The sequence below is a fragment of the Leucopleurus acutus genome, assembly GCF_964270905.1.
Source record: "Leucopleurus acutus genome assembly, chromosome: 18".
In the NCBI taxonomy this organism is placed as follows: domain Eukaryota; kingdom Metazoa; phylum Chordata; class Mammalia; order Artiodactyla; family Delphinidae; genus Leucopleurus; species Leucopleurus acutus.
In genome coordinates, this window is record NC_139160.1 from 429,825 (window position 1) to 450,427 (window position 20,603).

At 42.4% G+C, this 20,603-nt stretch overlaps 2 protein-coding genes across 8 annotated transcripts in view; one reads left to right on the plus strand and one right to left on the minus strand.

Annotated features, from left to right (window-relative positions):
• MPHOSPH8 (M-phase phosphoprotein 8) overlaps nucleotides 1-17,318 on the plus strand; it is a 50,050-nt gene extending 32,732 nt beyond the window's left edge. For 2 of the 5 annotated variants that reach the window (XM_082859542.1, XM_082859541.1), the window contains exons 6-14: nucleotides 193-318; nucleotides 399-487; nucleotides 4,616-4,756; nucleotides 5,375-5,461; nucleotides 7,601-7,755; nucleotides 9,493-9,647; nucleotides 11,825-11,952; nucleotides 13,062-13,145; nucleotides 13,818-17,318. In XM_082859542.1, the coding sequence (XP_082715668.1) occupies nucleotides 193-318; nucleotides 399-487; nucleotides 4,616-4,756; nucleotides 5,375-5,461; nucleotides 7,601-7,755; nucleotides 9,493-9,647; nucleotides 11,825-11,952; nucleotides 13,062-13,145; nucleotides 13,818-13,859 (1,007 nt within the window). In that variant the 3' untranslated portion in view covers nucleotides 13,860-17,318. Of the gene's footprint in view, nucleotides 1-192; nucleotides 319-398; nucleotides 488-4,615; nucleotides 4,757-5,374; nucleotides 5,462-7,600; nucleotides 7,756-9,492; nucleotides 9,648-11,824; nucleotides 11,953-13,061; nucleotides 13,460-13,817 lie in introns of those variants that run through there. The other 3 variants (XM_082859540.1, XM_082859539.1, XM_082859538.1) reach the window with 2 other exon arrangements.
• The window catches only part of PSPC1 (paraspeckle component 1), a 93,326-nt gene continuing 82,389 nt past the window's right edge, over nucleotides 9,667-20,603 (minus strand). The window contains exons 7-11 of one of the 3 annotated variants that reach the window (XR_014326911.1): nucleotides 19,692-19,782; nucleotides 18,969-19,020; nucleotides 18,684-18,778; nucleotides 16,782-16,866; nucleotides 9,667-11,092 (exon numbers count right to left, since the gene is read on the minus strand). The gene's annotated coding sequence lies outside the window, so the exon portion shown is untranslated. Of the gene's footprint in view, nucleotides 11,093-16,781; nucleotides 16,867-18,683; nucleotides 19,021-19,691; nucleotides 19,783-20,603 lie in introns of all 3 variants that reach the window. The other 2 variants (XR_014326913.1, XR_014326912.1) reach the window with 2 other exon arrangements.

Below are 20,603 nucleotides of genomic sequence, written 5' to 3' on the forward strand. Positions count from 1 at the left end.
TCTAAAAGTGGATAGTTCATGTTACTTCCCAAAGGAAATCAGAAATTTAACTAGAGACTCGGTTACGTAGTGACGTATGTTCAAAGTGTGTGTAACATTCTGATGAGGGCACCATATATTTAATAAAACAGCATTGTATTTTTTTTTATAGTCCAGCAAAATGTATCTTAATAAGGCTCTTCTGTGTTCCAGATGGCAGACAACAGATTTTGAGTTTCGGCATGGATTTGCAGTTGGAATGGATGAAATTAGAGGATTTTCAAAAACATCTTGATGGGGAAGATGAGAATTTTACAACAGCAGAAGCAATTCCAAGCAGTGAGTACTTCTGGAATTACGGGGATCCCCTTCATGAATCTAGGTATGTAAAACCTAATTTATCTTTCCTTTCATTTTAGATGTATTGAGGGATGCTGTGAAAAACGGGGATTATATTACTGTGAAGTTTGCACTTAATTCAAGTGAAGAATATAACCTGGACCAAGAGGTAAAGTGTCTTTGTAAAAATCTCATGAAAATGAAAGGAAGATGGAAAGTCACTCTTTTATTTATTTATTTATTTATTTAGAAAGTAACTCTTTTAAAATAATTCAGTTTTATTCTTTCTTTTCCTAACTATAAAAGTGATACATGTTGACTTTATGGGATTCAAACATTCTAGAAATGTATAACGTAGAAAATTATAGGGCTTCCCTGGTGGCGCAGTGGTTAAGAATCCACCTGCCAACGCAGGGGACACGGGTTCGAGCCCTGGTCCAGGAAGATCCCACGTGCCGCGGAGCAACTAAGCCCGTGCGCCACAACTACTGAGCCCACGAGCCGCAACTGCTGAGCCCGTGTGCCTAGAGCCCATGCTCTGCAGCAAGAGAAGCCACTGCAATGAAAAGCCCACGTGAAGCAACAAAGACCCAACACAGCCAATAACTTATTTATTTATTTATTTATTATTTTTTTAAAAATGAAAGAAAATTACAGGTCCCGTAATTCCAACCCTGTATAATGACCATTAGTTTTAGCCGTGATTTGCCTGGTTTTGTCTGTGGTTTAACCTCTGTACTTTGAGGGGAAAGTGACTCCTCATTTTCATGTCACCATTTGTGTTTCATTGGTAGTTCCCTATTTACAACAACTGCCCATCTTTCTATTGTTTTTTTTTGTGTGTGTGTGTGTGTGTGTGTGTGTGTGTGTGTGTGTGTGTGTGTGTGTGTGTGTCCGTGCTGTGAGGCTTGCAGGATCTAGTTCCCCGACCGGGGATCGAACATGTGCCCCCTGTGGTGGAAGCACACAGTGTTAACCACTGAGCCACCAGGGAAATCACCCAGCTTTCTATTGTTGCTGGGTTTTTTCACACTGATTTGTAAAGATTTTAATGGAAGCATATTAACCCATTCTCTGTTTTTACATTTTTATTTTTTGAGTCTTATTGCTTGGAGGGATTTTTATTTTTAGGTAGTTACATCTGTTGATCTGTTCCTTTAAGCCTTTTGGGTGTCCTACCTTGCTTAGAAAAGATTCTTGTATTTTCTTCTTCAGTTTTCTTGCTTTAATAGTGGATTTGCTAGGTTGAATCCTTTACAATTGCAGTAAAAAGATTATTGGGATTTTCATTAAAACCACGTGAAATATATAGATTATTTTAGCTCAGAGTGGACACTTGAGTCTTCCATCCAGGAATATGACAACTCTATTCATTCAGCTCTTCATTTATTCCCTTAAGCAAAGTTCTTTGGGCTTTTTTCTTCATATAGTTCTTGTATGTTTATTTTAGATGTATTCATACATATTTTATAATTTTTAAATCATTTTCCATATATATGCTGTGTACAAGAGACCCACTTCAGACCTGGGGACACATACAGACTGAAAGCGAAGGGATAGAAAAAGATATTCCATGAAAATGGAAATCATAAGAAAGTTGGAGTAGCAATACTCGTATCAGATAAAATAGACTTTAAAATAAAGACTGTTAACAATAGATAAGGAGGGACACTACATAATGATCAAAGGATCAATCCAAGAAGAAGATATAACAGTTATAAATGTTTATGCACCCAACCTAGGAGCACCTCAATGCATAAGGCAAATGCTAACAGCCATGAAAGGAGAAATCGACAGTAACACAATAATAGTGGGGGACTTTAACACCCCGCTTTCACCAATGGACACATCATCCAAACAGAAAATAAATAAGGAAACACAAGCTTTAAATGACACAATAGACCAGATAGATCTAATAGATATTTATAGAACATTCCACCCGAGAGTGGCAGAATACACTTCTCAAGGGCACACGGAACATTCTTGAGGATAGATGACAGCTTGGGTCACAGATCAAGCCTCGGAAAATTTAAGAAAATTGAAATCATATCAAGCATCTTTTCTGACCACAACGTGATGAGATTGGAAATCAGTTACAGGAAAAAAACTGTAAAAAAACACAAATTCGTGGAGGCTAAACACTGCACTATTAAATAACCAAGAGGTCACAGAAGAAATGAAAGAAGAAATTAAAAATACATAGAAACAAATGACAATGAAAACACAACGACCCAAAACCTATGGGATGCAGCAAAAGCAGTTCTAAGAGGGAAGTTTATAGCAATTCACTCTCACCTCAAGAAACAAGAAAAATCTCAAATAAACAATCTAACCCTACACTTAAAACAACTAGAGAAAAAAGAATAAAGAAAACCCAAAGTCAGTAGAAGGAAAGAAATCATAAAGATCAGGGCAGAAATAAATAGAAACGAAGGAAACAGTAGCAAAGATCAATAAAACTAAAAGCTGGTTCTTTGAGAAGATAAACAAAATTGATAAACCCTTAGACTCATCAAGAAAAAAAGGGAGAGGACACAAATCAATAAAATTAGAAATGGAAAAAAAAATTAGAAATGAAAAAGGAGAAATCACAGCTGACACCACAGAAATACAAAGGGTTATAAGAGACTACCACAGGGCTTCCCTGGTGGCTCAGTGGTTGAGAGTCCGCCTGCCGATGCAGGGGACACGGGTTCGTGCCCCGGTCTGGGAAGATCCCACATGCCGCGGAGCGGCTGGGCCCATGAGCCATGGCCGCTGAGCCCGTGCGTCCGGAGCCTGTGCTCCGCAATGGGAGAGGCCACAGCAGTGAGAGGCCTGCGTACCGCAAAAAAAGAAAAAGAGACTACCAAAAACAACTATATGCCAATAAAATGGACAACCACAAAGAAATGGACAAATTCTTGGAAAGGTACAATTTTCCAAGACTGAACCAAGAAGAATTAGAAAATATAAACCTATCACAAGTAAATGAAATTGAAACTGTAATTAAAAATCTTCCAACAAATAAAAGTCGAGGACCAGATGGCTTCACAGGCAAATTCTGTCAAACATTTAGAGAAGAGCTAGCACCCATCCTTCTCACACTGCACGCGGGCTTTTCTCTAGTTGAAGCGAGTGGGGGCTACTCTTAATTGTGGTGCGTGGGCTTCTCATTGCAGTGGCTTGTCTCGTTGCAGAGCACAGGCTCTAGGCGTGTGGGCTTCAGTAGTTGTGGCACCTGGGCTCAGTAGTTGTGGCTCGCGGGCTCTAGAGCGCAGGCTCAGTAGTTGTGGTGCACAGACTTAGTTGCTCTGCGGCATGTGGGATCTTACCGGACCAGGGTTCAAACCCGTGTTCCCTGCATTGGTAGGCGGATTCTTAACCACTGTGCCACCAGGGAAGTCCCCTTATTTCAATTTAAGTGGATCCTGTTGAGTCTGTCTAAAGTACTACGGCCAAGAATCATTTTTCTTATATTTGTGTTCCCTCCAATTACTCAGACACGCAAATTTTGCTAGACTTTAAGATTATAGCTAAATTAATTCATACTACTGGAATTTGGTTTTATCAAATGTTATTTAATAAATTGTTCGGTTTTCTCATATGGTGATTGCTTGAACTAGTGATCGGAAATATTTTAGCTAATAGTTACCTTTTTATCTTTTGTCAGCCTTTTGTAGTTTTATCTCTATTAAAAGAACTTTTCTTTAATTTCTCTATTTTGTTATGGACTCTCAGAAACTAACCATGTCAGTGTCCTGTTTGCCACTTCTGAATTTCCTTCTGTATCCTTAGAGAACTCAAACTCTCACTTCCCAACGGTTATATTTACATAGGCCAACATTTGTCTCATCCAGAAAGCATTCATTTTAGTTTGTAACCAATAGAATGGACTTGTGTGACTTCTCACTGTCATTTCTAGCCTTCTGTCTTTGGGCCAACCAAATGAGTATAATGAATATGTGCGTTTCACCTGTTTTACCTAAAACACAGGAGACTTTTGAGGGAAGTGAGGACCTTTGCCATTTATGTGGCTCATGGTTCATTGTTCATTTTGTATCATGCAGAGTGTTGGTATACCTTCAGAACTTAATAAGTGGAAGTTGTAAAATTTTTTGGTAACACATATGGAAAAATTCTAAAGGTGATTAGTTTCTGATTGTTAGGGTATTTTAATGAAAAACCTAAGTACGTAGATACATAAATCAATGTATTTCAGTGATTTCGCATTGAAACATAGTAAATGAAAAAACTTAGTTCTAAAATTTTTCTGATTAAACATTGACTTGTTTTTTCATAAACAAAACCAATACAGGATTCCAGCGGGATGACACTGGTGATGCTTGCGGCAGCTGGGGGGCAGGACGACCTGCTGAGGCTGCTCCTCAAGAAGGGGGCAAAAGTGAACGGTCGGCAGAAGAACGGGACCACCGCGCTCATCCACGCTGCCGAGAAGGTCGGCCACTCAAGGCTTTGGTTCGATAGTCTTGGGACCGAGACAGAGTCTGTCTCTGCAGGGAAATGTACCGGTCCTACAGTCATGTAACTTTAAATTTTCATAGTTCAGTTCATCTGTAACTTGTCATAAATGGATACGTTTTTATTGACAGTCATACTTTGTAATTGAATTTGCAAAATCATTTATCTAGTTGGAAGTGATTTATATTGAAAAAGAACTTCTGATTAAGGTATTAATATTCTTAGATCTTTTAAAAATGTTTTCCAATCTAAATGGTCCCTTTTGTTTAATAATTTAATTAAAACGTTTCCATATATTATCTTATTAAAAGATCGATATGCAGAGTTTCTTATGCTGAAACCAGTGGTTAAACTTGAGGTTGAAGTTTCCGGCAGACGGTGCGCGGCTGTCCGGGTACCTGTGCTGGGCCTGCTCCCCGCGGCCTCCAGCTTTCCCAGGACCCTGCACGGGGGAGCTGTTTATATTGTGTTCACCATCCTGCTTGGGATAGAATCTGAGTACTTTTCCTGGTGGATAAAAATCCTAAAACATCTAGAAATATCTTAGTTGTAAAGAATTTGGGGAATTAAATTTCCTTTTTTTTTTCTTTAACAGAACTTTTTAACGACGGTGGCTATTCTTTTGGAAGCAGGAGCTTTTGTAAACGTCCAGCAGAGCAATGGTGAGACGGCTCTAATGAAGGTAAATGCCTCCCGTGGAGCAGTCCCCCCCCTCAGATGCAACATGGTCCTGCTGGGGTCTCCAGCTGCTGCTGTGCTGGGGCTGGTGTATGATGGGGACGAGACTGTCTGTGGACCTACAGGTCACAGCTGAGTGGGAGAAACAGACCCGCAAAGAGGCAGTTACTCGGTGTGATGAGCAACGTGGTGGGAATAGCACAGGGAGCTATGAGCTTGTGTACAGTGGACACCAGGCTCAGTCGTGTGGATTTGAGCTCAGCCTTGGGATGGACCTGGCAGGTGGCTAAGCCACATCCTCAAGATGCAGGTCAGCAGGGATGAAACGTGCGAGTGGAAGGGAAGCAGGCTGTGCCCTGCGCAGACCTGGGTGTGGAGAAGAGGGATGTGCACGCGTTACTGTTTCACTGGTGACTTCATCTTCTGTGCTCAGAATTGTGGTTTGCAGACAGTGGGGTTTTTTTGTTTTAATTTATTTTTGGCTGCGTTGGGTCTTTGTTGCTGCGTGTGGGCTTTCTCTAGTTGTGGCGAGCGGGGGCTGCTCTTCGTTGCAGTGTGCAGGCTTCTCACTGCCGTGGCTTCTCTTGTTGCGGAGCATGGGCTCTAGGCACGCGGGTTCAGTAGTTGCAGCACACGGGCTCAGTTGTGGCTCACGTGCTCTAGAGCGCAGGCTCAGCAGTTGTGGTGCACAGGCTTAGTTGCTCCGTGGCATGTGGGATCTTCCCGGACCAGGGCTCGAACCTGTGTCCCCTGTATTGGCAGGCGGATTCTTAACCACTGCGCCACCAGGGGAGCCCCCTGCAGACAGTTTTGAGTGGAAGGTTGTTGAAGCCCCCCCTCCCTGTTTAGCAGTCTTGCATTTGCTTCTAGGGGACCCCGCCCAGTCCAGCACTTTCCCATGGCAGCTCCAGGTTTCTGGCCTGATAATGCTGTCCACACAGCAGGCTATGACCTTGTACCGTGCGTGGAGGCTGAGGCTCACTTGCCTGCTCCCTACGTGCAGCTGTGTGAGCTGCTCACCAAGAAGGTGTGTGTCTGTGGTACCTCTTCCCGACCTTCTTTCCGGAGTCAGGAAGGCAGACTGGTCAGAGCCCCCGGTTGGCGGGGGCCCTGGCCCTGAGTCTGTGCTTGACCGTGCAGTTCTTAAGGCCTGCGTCACCTGCTCCTCGGCCTTCTTCCACACTTGGGGGTTAAACCTTGCTCACTGCTGGTGTTTGTTTCATTTTTGATTCATGGAAATGTTTATTTTGCCCAGGAGCCCTCCTTTTGAATTTCAACTCTCCTTGTGTGTTTCTACTGAAGTATGTTTAGAGCACAGGTCGCACGTGGAAGCATGAATCTAAAACTTCATCTTACTGAGAAATTACCAGGCACATTCTCAACAGCAGATGCTCGCACAGTCTGAAGCATGGGGGGGGCGGTGTGAGACGGGGGTGTGGGGCAGGCTCTCTGCATCTGTGCCAGGGAGCTAGGGGCTAACCCTCACGGCAGCGGGGAGCCATCTGAAGGGCCAGCCTAGAGAAAGACAGAAGCAGAATAAAGGTTGGGTTTCGCTGCATTGTTTTTAGTGTCCCCCGTTACAGTGGGGGGAATGGATTGGTTTGCAGACTTGTAGGGAGGTTCTTAAAATTAAGTGGGATAATAATAGTCTGCACGGAAGTAGTGACAGTGGAGACGGAAGTGGACAGACTGACCAGTCTTAAAGAGGTCAAATTCACAGGACTTAGTAATTGAAGGTGATGGTTGGTCCCCTATTTCCTAAGTTAGAGAACATGGGCAGCACAAATGGAAGATTTTTACATGCACTGGACCTGGAAATGCTTAGGTGTTTCACACGTGGATCTTAAGCTAGGAGAGAGGTAGGTGGGAAACTCAGATTTGGCTTGAAAGAGGTCACCCATTAAGGGTCGGAAAAGGCCAGAGATGGAGGAGGGCCAGGAGGGGGAGGCGTTTGACTGCGGTCTGAATGAGGCGGCCCTGTTTGTACTGCACACTGAGGAAAAGGACCACAGCACTTACGCTTCCCAGTTTCCGACCCCAGTGGTTCTTTTCCCTCCCGTCACTGAGAACTTACTCCCCGCTCAGCGTGGAGAGGGTCACTGAGCACAGTCGAGTAATTATTGCTCCTTTATTCCTGACACAGGCCTGTAAAAGGGGAAATTCAGACATCGTCCGCCTTGTCATTGAGTGCGGGGCTGATTGCAACATTCTGTCAAAGCACCAGAACAGTGCGCTGCATTTCGCAAAGCAGTGTAACAACGTGCTGGTGTATGACCTGCTGAAGAATCACTTAGAGACGTAAGTGTGGAGTGAATGTGCCCGGTGCCTATTCGGACACGTAATTGGAGTGGCCTGTGTGTAACTGCTCAGAAAAAGATTGTCAAGTACAAGTCCTGACGGGTCTGTGGTCTCAGAAGATGATGAATTTTAAAAGTGGTGTATGAATTATTTTTCTGCAAGTTATTGAGGACTTAGAAACTGTCAAACTTATACTAAGAGTATCATCTTAAAATCTTAATTATGCTTAATTTGGCTCCCAAACATTTTCTTAAAACCATTTAAACTTTTTAACAGATAATTTTTTAGAGCAGGTTTTAGGTTCCGAGCGAAGTTGAGTAGAAAGTAGAGATTTCCCGTATACCTCCTGCCGCCACATGTGCATACCCTCTCCAGGTGGTGTGTCCATTACAGTTGATGGACCTACAGTGACATGTGCTCATGACCCAGAGCCCCTGGTTCCCCTGAGGTTCCCCTTGGGTGTTGTCCATCCTGTGGGTTTGGACAAACATAATGACGTGTCTCCACATCGTCGTCTCACTGCCCTAAACATCCTCTGCGTTCCACCTGTTCCTCTCTCCCAAACCCTGGAAACCACTGATACTTTTCCTGTCTTCTCCAGAATGTCATTTGGTTGGAATCATATTCGCCCTTTTCAGATTGGCTTCTTTGATAGGCATTTAAGTTTTCTCCATATCTTTACATGGCCTGATGAGCTCGTTTCCTTTTAGTACTGAATAATAATTACATTGTCTGGAAACTACCACAGTTTACGCATTCAAGTTCATGCTTTTTCAAATGAATTCTAAGTCATTTTATTGGAAGTTCATATTAGTAGCTTTTTATTGCTTATTTAGGCAACACGAGCTTCAGGAACAGTAGCTAATGCAGGTAGCGTGTTTATTGTTCATGTAACAGAGTCCTGGGTCAGCAGCCTTGGGCAGGAACAGCCACTCTTCCCCTCTCCTCACCCACCAAACATAGGACATGACTTGGATCTTCACACCTGAAAGATGGTTATTCCCCTTCCAGATGTAGGACCCATGTTCTAAGCAGAAAATAAGGTAAATTTCAGACAGGAGACAAAAAAGGCAAAGGCCGAAAAGGGAGTGTGTGCCTGGGTACTCTGCCCACGCAGACAGCCTTCACCCACCCGGGTGGCAGTGACCAGCGGCCAGCAAGCAGGGTGACCAACCTGCCTGGTTTGCCCAAGGCTGAGGGCTTCCTGGGACGCTGGGCTTGGTTTTACATCTGTGACGAAAGGGTTCTTGGGACTGTATACTCCTTGAAGCAGAGCATCCTGGGATGGGGTGGGTTGGTTACATTCCCAGCAGGGTCGTCTGAAAAGACTTTTGGAATTAGCAGTAATCACCGTATTTGACTGCTTTCTAAACTAAGTACTGTAACAAGACTTTTCTGTGTGTGGCCGTTCTTGGGTTTATTTTCCGACAGAATTCTTATTTCTGATTCATTGACTCATCCGAGGAGTGTGTATGGAGCTCTGTCCGTGTGCTGGGCACTGGGTAGGGGTGGCAGCGGGGCACAGACTTGCCCACTCGGAGCCTCCAGACAGACAGGCATGTGACGTGTCAGGTGTGAGAGCTATGAAAAAAGCAGGGAAGCAGGAGAGAGGCTGCTTTTTATCCCCCTTAAGGTTGATCTGGGAAAGCCTCATTGTATTCAACAGTCTGATAATGTTGTAGCTCATGCTGCTTCCCTACACAAACGTTAACAGCGTTTACTGTACTTGTTTATTAGACTTTCAAGAGTAGCAGAAGAAACAATAAAGGATTACTTTGAAGCGCGTCTTGCTCTCCTAGAACCAGTTTTCCCAATAGCATGTCATCGTCTCTGTGAGGGCCCAGACTTTTCAATGGATTTCAATTACAGAATCCCACAGAACATACCAGAAGGTAAGCCTGTTTTCTCTCATTTTGAAATGTGACATTATAAACTGATTTTCAGGCAGAACTCTTTATTCTTTTAATAAAACCTTAACAAATTCCATTATGTGTAATAATTATGTACAATAGTTAACAGCACTGCTGCTCTGGCAGAAAGAAAGAAACGCAGCTGATACTCACCATCCCAGGCGACCCCAAGGGGTCCACACAGCAGCGTGTTAGCACTTGTTTTAGAAGTATGCAAGTTGAGTCTTAATAATTATACTAGTTTTTATTAAAATTGACTTTTATTAAAATTTAGCTTTCAAGATGATAAGCCCAAAATCAATATTTTCCCTGAATTTTATTATCACTAATAGTCTTGCCCTTTTAAAAAGACAAAGAAAAATGAAAACGTCTTGTCCCATAGTACAGTTTAGTAGCAAGAGATAGAACTTCAGTTCTGCTTCCTAGTTTCTGCTTAACAGCTACTTGGTAGGTAGAGACCATGGCCACGGCCCCTCCTCCAGGACACGGGTGCTCCGTATACAGAGTGGAGGAAAGGTAGGAAACGGGGTTCTGGCTTGTTTTATTTTAAAAAAAAACAACCCACCTGTTTGAAAAATACCTATTTGTTAATGGAAATTTAGTTGAAGAAAATATAGCTCTACCAGTCAAAGCCAGCCATTCACAACATCTCAGTGATAGCGAACTGTGGTCTTGACAGTCCAAGTGGACCGTCTGCACTGCCAGGCATGAGCTGGTGAGCTGAGTCCGTGAACTGGCCGGTCACCCACCTCCACACCAGTGCTTCGGTTCAGCTGGACAGTCCTGGGTTACGTATGGCTGTTTTTGCACGTGCACAATGTATGCATCCACTAGCGGTTTTTTCCAAAGATGCCCTGTCGTCCTCAGATGTGAGATCCTGGTAGATTTTCCTGACCCTCGAGACTCAGAGTGTGGTCTCCTCTCAGAGCCTCACCCAGACCAGGACTCTCAGCCAGCACCTTGGTGAGATCTTGGGTGACCTGAAAGCACTCAAGTTTGACAAACACTGACCTTGGTCTGTTGAGGGGTGTGTGGCTCTTAAGAAATGAAGAGAAACAATTATACTGATACCATGAAACAAGCACCAGGAACTTGATTAGGGTCCGTTGTGTCATATTCTCCGTATGGATCAAGTATTTCTCAGTCCGACTAGAGCTGACGAAGGACGACCATTCCTCTGCTGGATACCACTCACCGTGGTCGGCAGGAATAGAAACATGACCTTCGTCAAAGTGTTTTCTAATAGGATTTCACTGCGGACGGCCATCCCCACAGGCTGTCTGATGAGGTTCCACTGCCTGTTCTGCTCTACAGTCACGGGGACACAGCTGCGTTTTCACAGTGGAGCTGAGGGGAAAACAAGAAGAGCCTCTGTCCTCCGCGGACCTTTTCTTCTCCTCTCATCCTCGGTGCTCTAAGCAGGGAAGCTGCGTCATAAAACGGAGAGCAAAACCCTATGTCAAACCTCACATAGCCTGAAAGGAGATAAAAGAGCCAGGGACCTGGTGTGCCCTTTTTTCCTGGAACCAGGACAAATTTTAAAGCCAGTCGTTCTTAGGGGTCTTTTTATGAAGTCTCCTCATTCACAAGTTTTTAACATCATATTAAAAAACAACTCATGTATCTGTTTTATATTATCAAAAGTAAAGTTTTTGTTCAGAGAATGAATCTTGCAGAATATTTGATGTTCAAAAGCTTCAAATCTTACCCAAACTTCTTTTTTCAAAAAATAAGATTTTTTTCACATTATAAGAAAATTCAGAAAAGGCAAAATAGTATGTGGAAGACAGTGTAAAATTCCTCAAACCCACACTCAGAAACCACAGTCTGCAGGTTTCGCTTCCATTGACATTTATACATTCAGCTGGAACTTTTAAATACCACTTAAAAAAAAAAACTTCAGCGTAGAAAAAGCATATTTAAAAAGCCTGCCGATGAGCTGTTAGTAGCTACTCAGACTAAAAGTAAAAAGGGTTCTGTGGTCTGAAAAGCACTAGATAAACACCAGCAGGTTTTGCACCTGGAAGACGGCTCAAATCTTACAATCGAGGGTGGGGTACGGGCCGCTTCCTACCCGCGTGGGCCTCCTCCCTCAGGCTCTGCAAAGTGGCCCTGTTGGGTGGGGAATTAAAATCTCTATTTGTATCTCCCCAATTCAGGCTCCGGCATCCTGCTGTTTATTTTCCACGCAAACTTTCTGGGTAAAGAGGTCATTGCTCGCCTCTGTGGACCGTGTAGTGTACAAGCTGTCGTTTTAAATGATAAATTTCAACTCCCTGTTTTCCTGGTAAGTTTCTATAGTTCATTACTGAGTACAGTCTTCTAATCAAAAGCACAGATGACATAAATTCTTCTGTTAATATATTGTAGTTGTTGGAAATGGCAATAATCCATAATCATAAATTGTTTTAATTGGTATCTGTGCTTTAAATTATGTTTACCAAGTCTTGGAACTAACATTTTGAAGATAAATTCTTAGGTACAAGAAACATCCTATCTAAATATTATGCCTTTTAATGCCATTATAATTACAAATGTTCACTTAAAGGAAATTTAGGGAATTCAAAAAGAAAAGCATGCCTGCGCATGGTTCAAAAAACCGAAATATAAACACTGAATGACACTGGTTGTATCTATGCCTAGTTTAATTTTAGGTAATCACAGTATAATTTTGATTTTTATTCATTGTGAACTTTTTGTCTTATAAATTTTATTTTTGGCTGCGTTGGGTCTTCGTTGCTGTGCGTGGGCTTTTCTCTAGTTGTGGCGAGCGGGAACTCCTTTTCGTTGCGGTGCGGTGGCTTCTCTTGTTGGCAGAGCACAGGCTCTAGGCACGTGGGCTTCAGTAGTCGTGGCACATAGTCGTGGCACATGCTAGCTGCTTCGCAGCATGTGGGATCTTCCCGGACCAGGGCTCGAAGCCATGTCCCCTGCATTGGCAGGCGGATTTAACCACTGTGCCACCAGGGAAGCCCCACTGTGAACGTTTTAAAATATAAATATATAATAACTAAACTAATAGTGGCTATGTAAATTCTTTAGCATTAAAAATGCCCTTGAAGAATCGTTGTGTATGTTTCCTTTGCCACATATAAAATTCTCTCCTTAGGATGAATTTAACTGGTTATGAAGATTTTTAACATGCATGCTGTATATGGCTGGATACATTCTAATGCTAAAGACTTTTTATCTATATATTGTTTTTCCAGATAAATGTTATCTCTTTAATGCAAGGGAAAAGTAAAGAAATCACAGCATGTTGTCTTATAAAGAAATTCAGACAAACTTGGATTTTCTTCTACATCACTAGTCTTAAAGGTTTCTGGAGTCTGGCTGTGTCTAGATGGAGAAGTCTGTCTGCAGAAATGCTGATCTATCTTTTGGTCTCTTCCCCAGGACAGTCATTTTGTTTACTCGTTCAGCCCTGCCGCAGGCCTCAATAAACTCTTTATAAGGTTGACGGAAGCGCCGTCTGCTAAGGTAAGAATCTCCTTGCATCTGCTCTCACTGCTCAGGTCGTTCCTTCAGGTCACATTATTAGAGAAGGTTTTCAGGAATGTCATGCTGTTCCTGGTGTGCCTGCCTGGGTCTGAAATGATTTCAACCCTCTTTGATATCCATGGTGTGCAGCAGTCTGGTGATGTTCTGTGCTTTTGATATTTAATTGCCAGATGTATGATCACTAGCTGGACCGGAACAATCTGTGTGACAGTACAATTAACGTAGTAACCTAAAAACCCAATTGGACTTTTTAAAATTTATTTATTTTTGGCTGTGTTGGGTCTTCATTGCTGCGCGCAGGCTTTCTATAGTTATGGTGAGAGTTGGCGCGCAGGCTTCAGTAGTTGTGGCACGTGGGCTCAGCAGTTGTGGCACACGGGCTTAGTTGCTCCGCGGCATGTGGGATCTTCCCGGCCCAGGGCTCGAACCCATGTCCCCTGCATTGGCAGGTGGATTCTTAACCACTGCACCACCAGGGAAATCCCTCAATTGGACTTTTTAATTAAAATAATGGTAGTCTAACAACCCACACTGATAACCAATTTGACAGTATTGCCAAAGAAGGGAAACAAGTCTTGCCCGTGTGTGCTATTTTTCCCCTCTTCTAACAAAGGGGAACTCTTGAAATATATGCTTTTTTTCTTTCAACAGGTTAAGTTGCTAATAGGTGCGTACAGAGTACAGCTGCAATGACCAAAGAATTGGGAGAGAGTTATTCTCAGACCTATTTCTAAACACTCTTCAAAGCAGTATGGAATTCTGGCACAGCTCACACTTCCAAATTAAAAGTTTCTTCTGTAAGCCTCTTGCATTTAAGGCCTGTCAGTCTGAGAGATGGGGCATGGTGCATCTAACATATAAAACACAGATGTAAGTATTTGTGCCAGTGCTCTGAAATCTAGATATTGTGTCCAGACTGTATGTTTTTCCACAGTGTGGAATGGTTCATATGAGGATTATTTAAGAAAATTAAAACTTTTTTTTAACTTGAAATTTTTTACTAGCCCTAATGAATTTTTGTGTTTAAAAAAAAAAAATCCAGTGGGAATGTTAGCACTAAGTTAATGTGTGAGTTTGCATCCCTTGAAGTAGGACTAATCTAAGGTGGTAGGCGGGTTTGAGGGAGGAGGTCTGATCTTTCCAACGTGCTATTGACACAGATCCCGAGTAGGTGACAACTTTATATATCTGCAGGTTACCCTTTATTGTTTGAAAAGATAGTAAATCAATCTGAGATATAGCAAAAAAAAAAACCCCAGAAACCAGACATTATGAGCATAAAAGGGGATATTACATGTGGACTTTATCTTTGTTTTGGAATCCATCAAGTCATTTTGAACAGCCAGATCTTGTTACTTATTTTGAACACTGGGAAGGCCAGCCAGGCTTTGCCACACTCTGCCTCCTGAGAAAAGTGATTGCCCACAGGTCTAATGCTTATATTCTTTCAAGAAATATTTGGCAGACTAATGAATCAAGCTGTCTGGGTTATGGAAATGTATAAAATTGTTAATTTCCAGATTAGTTTTATAATTGCGTGAGTTACAATTTTAATGAAAAAAATTCAGAATGTCACATACGTCATCCTTCATCATCCATGGGGAACTGGTTCCAGGACCCCCTCAGATACCAAGATCTGAGGATGCTCGAGTCCTTGTGTCATATTTGCATTTAACCCCTTGAGTTATCACCCCATATACTTTAACTCATGTCTGGATTAACTTACAATACCTAATACAAGGTAAATGCTATGTAAATAGTTGTAAACACAGTGTAAATTCTATGTAAAGAGTTCCTGGTGTGCAGCAAATTCAAGTTTTGCTTTCTGGAACTTGCTGGAAAATTTTTCTTCTTCCCCGGTTATTTGTTGAGTCTGTGGATACTAAGAGCTAACCCACACACACTGTAGAGATATTTCAGAGCACAACTGCCTTTTCCTACTTTCCTCAATAAAATACCACAATGCTGGTCTTGCTGTTTCTTTCTGAAGTCTCAGGACTTCAAAACAAGGTGGATACGAAATGTATAGTTTAGCTAAACAATGGCTGGGATTAGACTTTTCAAGGATACTGAATGCTGTACTCCTGCTGCATCTAGCCTCACAGCCACGAGATCTATTTCAGCGGTGGTGCACCCTGTCCAATACATGGAAGAGAAATGGGTTTTTAAAAAACATTCCCATCACCTAAAAAGCATGCCTAGGTAACACCTTTACAGGAGCACTAGGAATAAAACCTTGTAGAGCTGTGCAGTTTATGACAGGTCTTTTCATCTGAACTTGCTTCTCTATAGCCCTGGGGTGGGGAAATTCTGACCAGGATGATGAGGTCTTGGACTTCTCCACTTGATAAGGCAGCCAATCGCATCAGATACTTCAGTTAATGCTGCTACTTTTGATATTTAAATAAGTGTGAACAATGACTGCCCTGAAAAAGCAATTCTCCAGCAGCACCTTATCAAAGGTTTGCAGATATGCTAGTACTACCTGTGGAAAGCAAAGCCATCTCCTTGTGGCTCGTGTAGTTATACCGGGCACACAGTACAGAATGCGTAAGTGGAGCGTCACCCTCTAGGCCATGGGCGGGGCCGTAACTTCAAGCGGGATGCATGGCTCTTTTGATCCAGACTCACTGAAATACCATCACTCCTCAGCTATCACTACTTTCCGGTGTATACTGAGGTAAGGACATGATGCGAAGTCGGGTTATCCAATTAATTTAACTTACTAACCATACCACCCAGATCTGGTCACCACTAATTAGTATGCTGCAGTAGAAAGCACCTTACACATCCTTTTGCCTACAATACCCAGTACCAAAGAGCAGTGCCTAGTACCTAATACCCGCCAATAAATGTTGGACTACAGTTGGATGAGGAGTTTGGATTTAGTCCAGGAATACAAGTTACTCAACTTCATACACTATCTTCTCAAGTCATTCCCATCTTAAATTCTTAAATTTGTAGAATGTATTCAGTGGAATGTTAGGAGGTTGCAGTTTGAAGCTCAGGTGCTGCTTTTAGAATTCTACTCGGCAGGGTTATGCTGAGAGCTTTCAGTTACCTTATGAGAATTTACTAGTTCATTAGTAGTAATTTACTACTGTTGGCAAGGTTTTAGCATCCAGAACGTTGACAGCAAGACCTTTAAAAAGCATTAACCATGAAACTCCAGTGTCTTTGCATAAAAACGGGGAAAAACATAAAAGTGCAAGGAGGATGATCAGCAAAGACCAGGCAACAGTAGGACACAGATACAAGGAGAGTACCGCAAGGTGATTTATAAAATGAAATAAGAATTTAGAAAAATTGGGGACTTCCCTGGTGGTCCAGTGGTTGAGACTCTGCGCTTGCACTGCGGGCAGTGTGGGTTTGATCCCTGGTTGGGGAACTAAGATCCTACCTGCTGCGCAGCCAAAAAAAAATGTATATAAATTTATATGTACAAGAACATATATGTAAGAATTTAGAAAAATTTAATATTTCATGCAGTTAATATGTTTCATAGCATAATACGGTACAAACCCCTGAAGTTATTTTGACATCCTAAAGCTTTACTGAGTAGGATCAGAAGAAAACGGATGGAATCCATACCACTTCCCTCCATCCTCTGCTCACCTGCAGACGGTGTTCCTTTCCAACAAAATCTAGGATTTCCAGGCCTGACTGCTCCCTCCTGGTACAGAAGAGCCTTGCTACTGGGCTGGAAAATGGAATGAGGTTCACAATTCAGTCAGGACCAAATTAAAACAAAATTGGGCAACAGTCATCTGAGCTCCCAGAGAGCCAGCCCCAAGTGGAGTCTAACCCGATCAGCTCCGCTGCTCCACCGCCCAGTCTGTGCCTTGACTCATGTCCCTAAAAGAAAACCCTCCAGTGGTTTCCATTTACTGGGGAGGGGGGGGAGGGTTGGTTGCTCTGTGACCATAACATTTGCCAGCATTAGCCAGCAAGTGTGCCAGGGGGACGGTATATAACTTAGGAAAACAACCTGGATCAAAGTGTCATAACTGCTCATGTATCCATAGACTGTTATATAAAGTAATAAATTAAAAAGTAAGATTCTTCTGGCTCGTTTCTCCTGTGTCATTAAAATCATTTATCCCGGACCTCTCTGGTGGCGCAGAGGTTAAGAATCCACCTGCCAATGCAGGGGACACGGATTCGAGCCCTGGTCCGGGAAGATCCCACATGCCGCGGAGCAACTAAGCCTGTGCGCCACAACTACTGAGCCTGCGCTCTAGAGCCTGCGAGCCACAACTACGGAGCCTGTGCACCACAACTACTGAAGCCCACGCGTCTAGAGCCTGTGCTCTGCAACGAGAAGCCACCGCAATGAGAAGCCCGCACACGGCAACGAAGTGAAGCCCCCGCTCGCTGCAACTAGAGAAAGCCCGCATGCAGCAATGAAGACCCGACGCAGCCAAAAATAATTAAAAAAAATTTTTTTTCTCCCACAAAATGACCTGAAAAGAAAAAACTAATTGTTAGAAAACAGGAAGTAATATTGCATATTTTTGTAAAGGAAGAACAAAGAGGTTTCAGTTATAAAGAAAATAATTTACTGGGCTAGAATTACTGATCAGGAAACCTAAAAAATATTCAAGACCTGAATTTGTATATTCGGCCTATAAAACCTTCTACAACTAGTATTTCATTGTGCCTCAACCCAGAGCAGCACCACATTGTTAAGAAATGAAAATTCCTGGGCTTTTAAACCACAGACTGGGGGCCCAGCAGTCTGTGTTCTGATCCAAGAGATTCTCCTGCACCTTCAAAGTATGAGAACCAACGTTTTAAATAAGATTTCTAAAAGGGGAAACTGTCAAGTTACTTCCTTCTACTAGAATTAAATATATATTTGGCATTTTATTTAACTTTCATAAAGTTAATCTCTTCCTGGAATGAACAGTTTCTTTTCACTGACCAGAAAATGAGATCTGGAATAAAAAGCAGTTATTTAACTAAAAAAAACCAAAACAAAACAACAAAAAAAACCCCGGAATACTGTTAACCAAAAGATGGCCACATGAAACCACAGCTTCACTATCACAGCACAATTCACCTATGTACATTAGGGGTTTTTTTCCTTATTCGTATATTTTGAGATTATTTCTTCAAATTTTATTTAAGTAAGGAACCTACTTAACAAAACACTTGGAAAATTTAATACCAACAAAATGTCCAAAGAATATAAAGTGATTCTCTGTAAACCTATTTCAAAGGGCAATTATAATTTCATCCATAAAAACCAGAATTACCTGGAGAGATTTTGAAAACAAAGCATGATAAAGTAAAAGGGGGGTGGAGGGGGCGGAGTTCCTTGGCGGCCCAGTGGTGAGGACTCAGCGCCTTCACTGCCGTGGCCTGGGTTCAAGCCCTGGTCGGGGAACTGAGATCCCATAAGCTGTGCAGCACGGCCAAAATTTAATAAATAAAATAAACTGTTGGATCCCACCCCCCCACACACACAAACACCCACCCCTGAAGATTTTATTGTTCAGTAGAGCAAGTATGTACCTGGGAATCTGCATTTTCAACAAGTTTCCAGGTGACAGTGATGCGGATCCAGGGACCAGCTTTGAGAACCACGACCCAACGTTAATTTTCTAGAGCTGGATAATAGCGTGAGAAACAGCTGTCACATTTTTGTGCCCATGAGTCGTCAGATACTTTGAAAAGATGACATTTCCTAAAGGTATGGTACCTATCAGTGCTTCTCACTCAGTGTGGACGCACATCCCCCGGAACCACGTTAAACTGGGCGGTCTGATTCGATGAGCCCGTGTGTACCGAGATTCTCACCTTGCGAGCAGCTCTCAGGAAAGGCTGATGCTCCTGGCTCCCAGGACCACAGCTGTAACAAGAATAGATTAGAATCACCATGTAAGGGGGTGGGGGGGTAGGGAAGAAATATACTTAAAATAATACTTCTTGCATCTATTAGGGTGACAACATACCATCATCACAGTTCTATCATACAGATCACATAGCGTAAATGATTCTAAAGAATTTTATGTCTTTAAGAAATAATGGAAAAAAACAATAAAATAATAGGAAAACTGTTACCCTCTAAAAAGGTGGGAAGCAGCAAGGGAGAAATGGAGCTAGTGTCCCTAGCTTGAATCTGAATTTATGATATTAAACCATTTTAAGATCACACACTTTCCAAAGGACCACAAGACTAAAATTTTAGGCTTGGAATCACTGAAAAACAAGAGGGATTTTTTTTTTCCCCTCGTACATAAGACCTGTGTTAACACATCATTTCTATTCCCAGTCCAGTTTTGCCAGAAGACAAATCAATATACACATTACTACCAGTGGGGAAAGACAAGGGCAATTTGGAGCTAAAAATACCCTCCAATTTTCCTCAAAGAAAAGGGCAGTGACGCTGGGAGCCGCATAAGAAGACAGGCAGAGAAGCAGAGGTTTTAACTGTGCCATGAGCTATGCGGTGTTATCCCACTGACTCTGACACGGGGACCAGGAAGAAGGACAGAGGGAGCTGCTACAACAGGTGCTGACCTGAAGGGAGACTCCAGCGTTTCCTGTCTCTCGACTTCGGTTCACCCCGGAAACCAAATTTCAGGTAGCTTCATCCATGTTTTCTTTTCTCCTAGGATTACAATAAAATCAGACTTAGCCTCTTAAAAACAAGTTTCAACGATCAATTAAAAAACAAGCGATAACTCACTTCCTACAGTCCGTGACAGGAATCAAGTTCCCTTAAGATGCCGTTTAGTCTTTACCTCATCTGATTATGTCCATTCAGTAAGGATTTTCCTTTCATTTCCTCTAAGAACATCAACTGACTTAAAATTCAGCTAAATTTTGTTTCAGCATCAGAGTAAACACTGTTAAATCCACGACGCTGAAAGTCTCCCTCTTATTTTCCATAGGTCCTCTCGTCTGGACTGCTGGTCCCTCAGCACACCACAGCCCAAGACCCTTATAATCCAAAATCCTACATAGGATCCTGATTCCTATCCTATGTACAAAATTTTACTCTGCTTGTACCAAGGCAGGGCACACAAACGTGTCTGCTGTGCTCCATCAGAAGATGACCTGCTTACCTACCCAGACAGCAGGCACTCCAGATTTTCTGCTGAGGTCCAGGTTTATGTTTATTGTTACCTCATGCCTATGAAATGTGTTTTGTAACATACCTGAAATATCAGCGCAGTAATACACAATTACAACTGAGAAATAAATACCCAGCTTTGGGCTCAATATTTTTAAAGTGAGGGTACATGACCCAAAGATACTGGAAATAATTATCCTAAATTGGCAGTTTTCAAAACTCATTTGGGTCTCAAATTCACCTGAGAATTGGATGAACTATGACCCACCCCCGCCAAAAAGTACGTGCAAAAATTATGTACACAAAATTCTGCATGTGAATTAATCAGACTCATAGATTCCACTAATACGCCACAA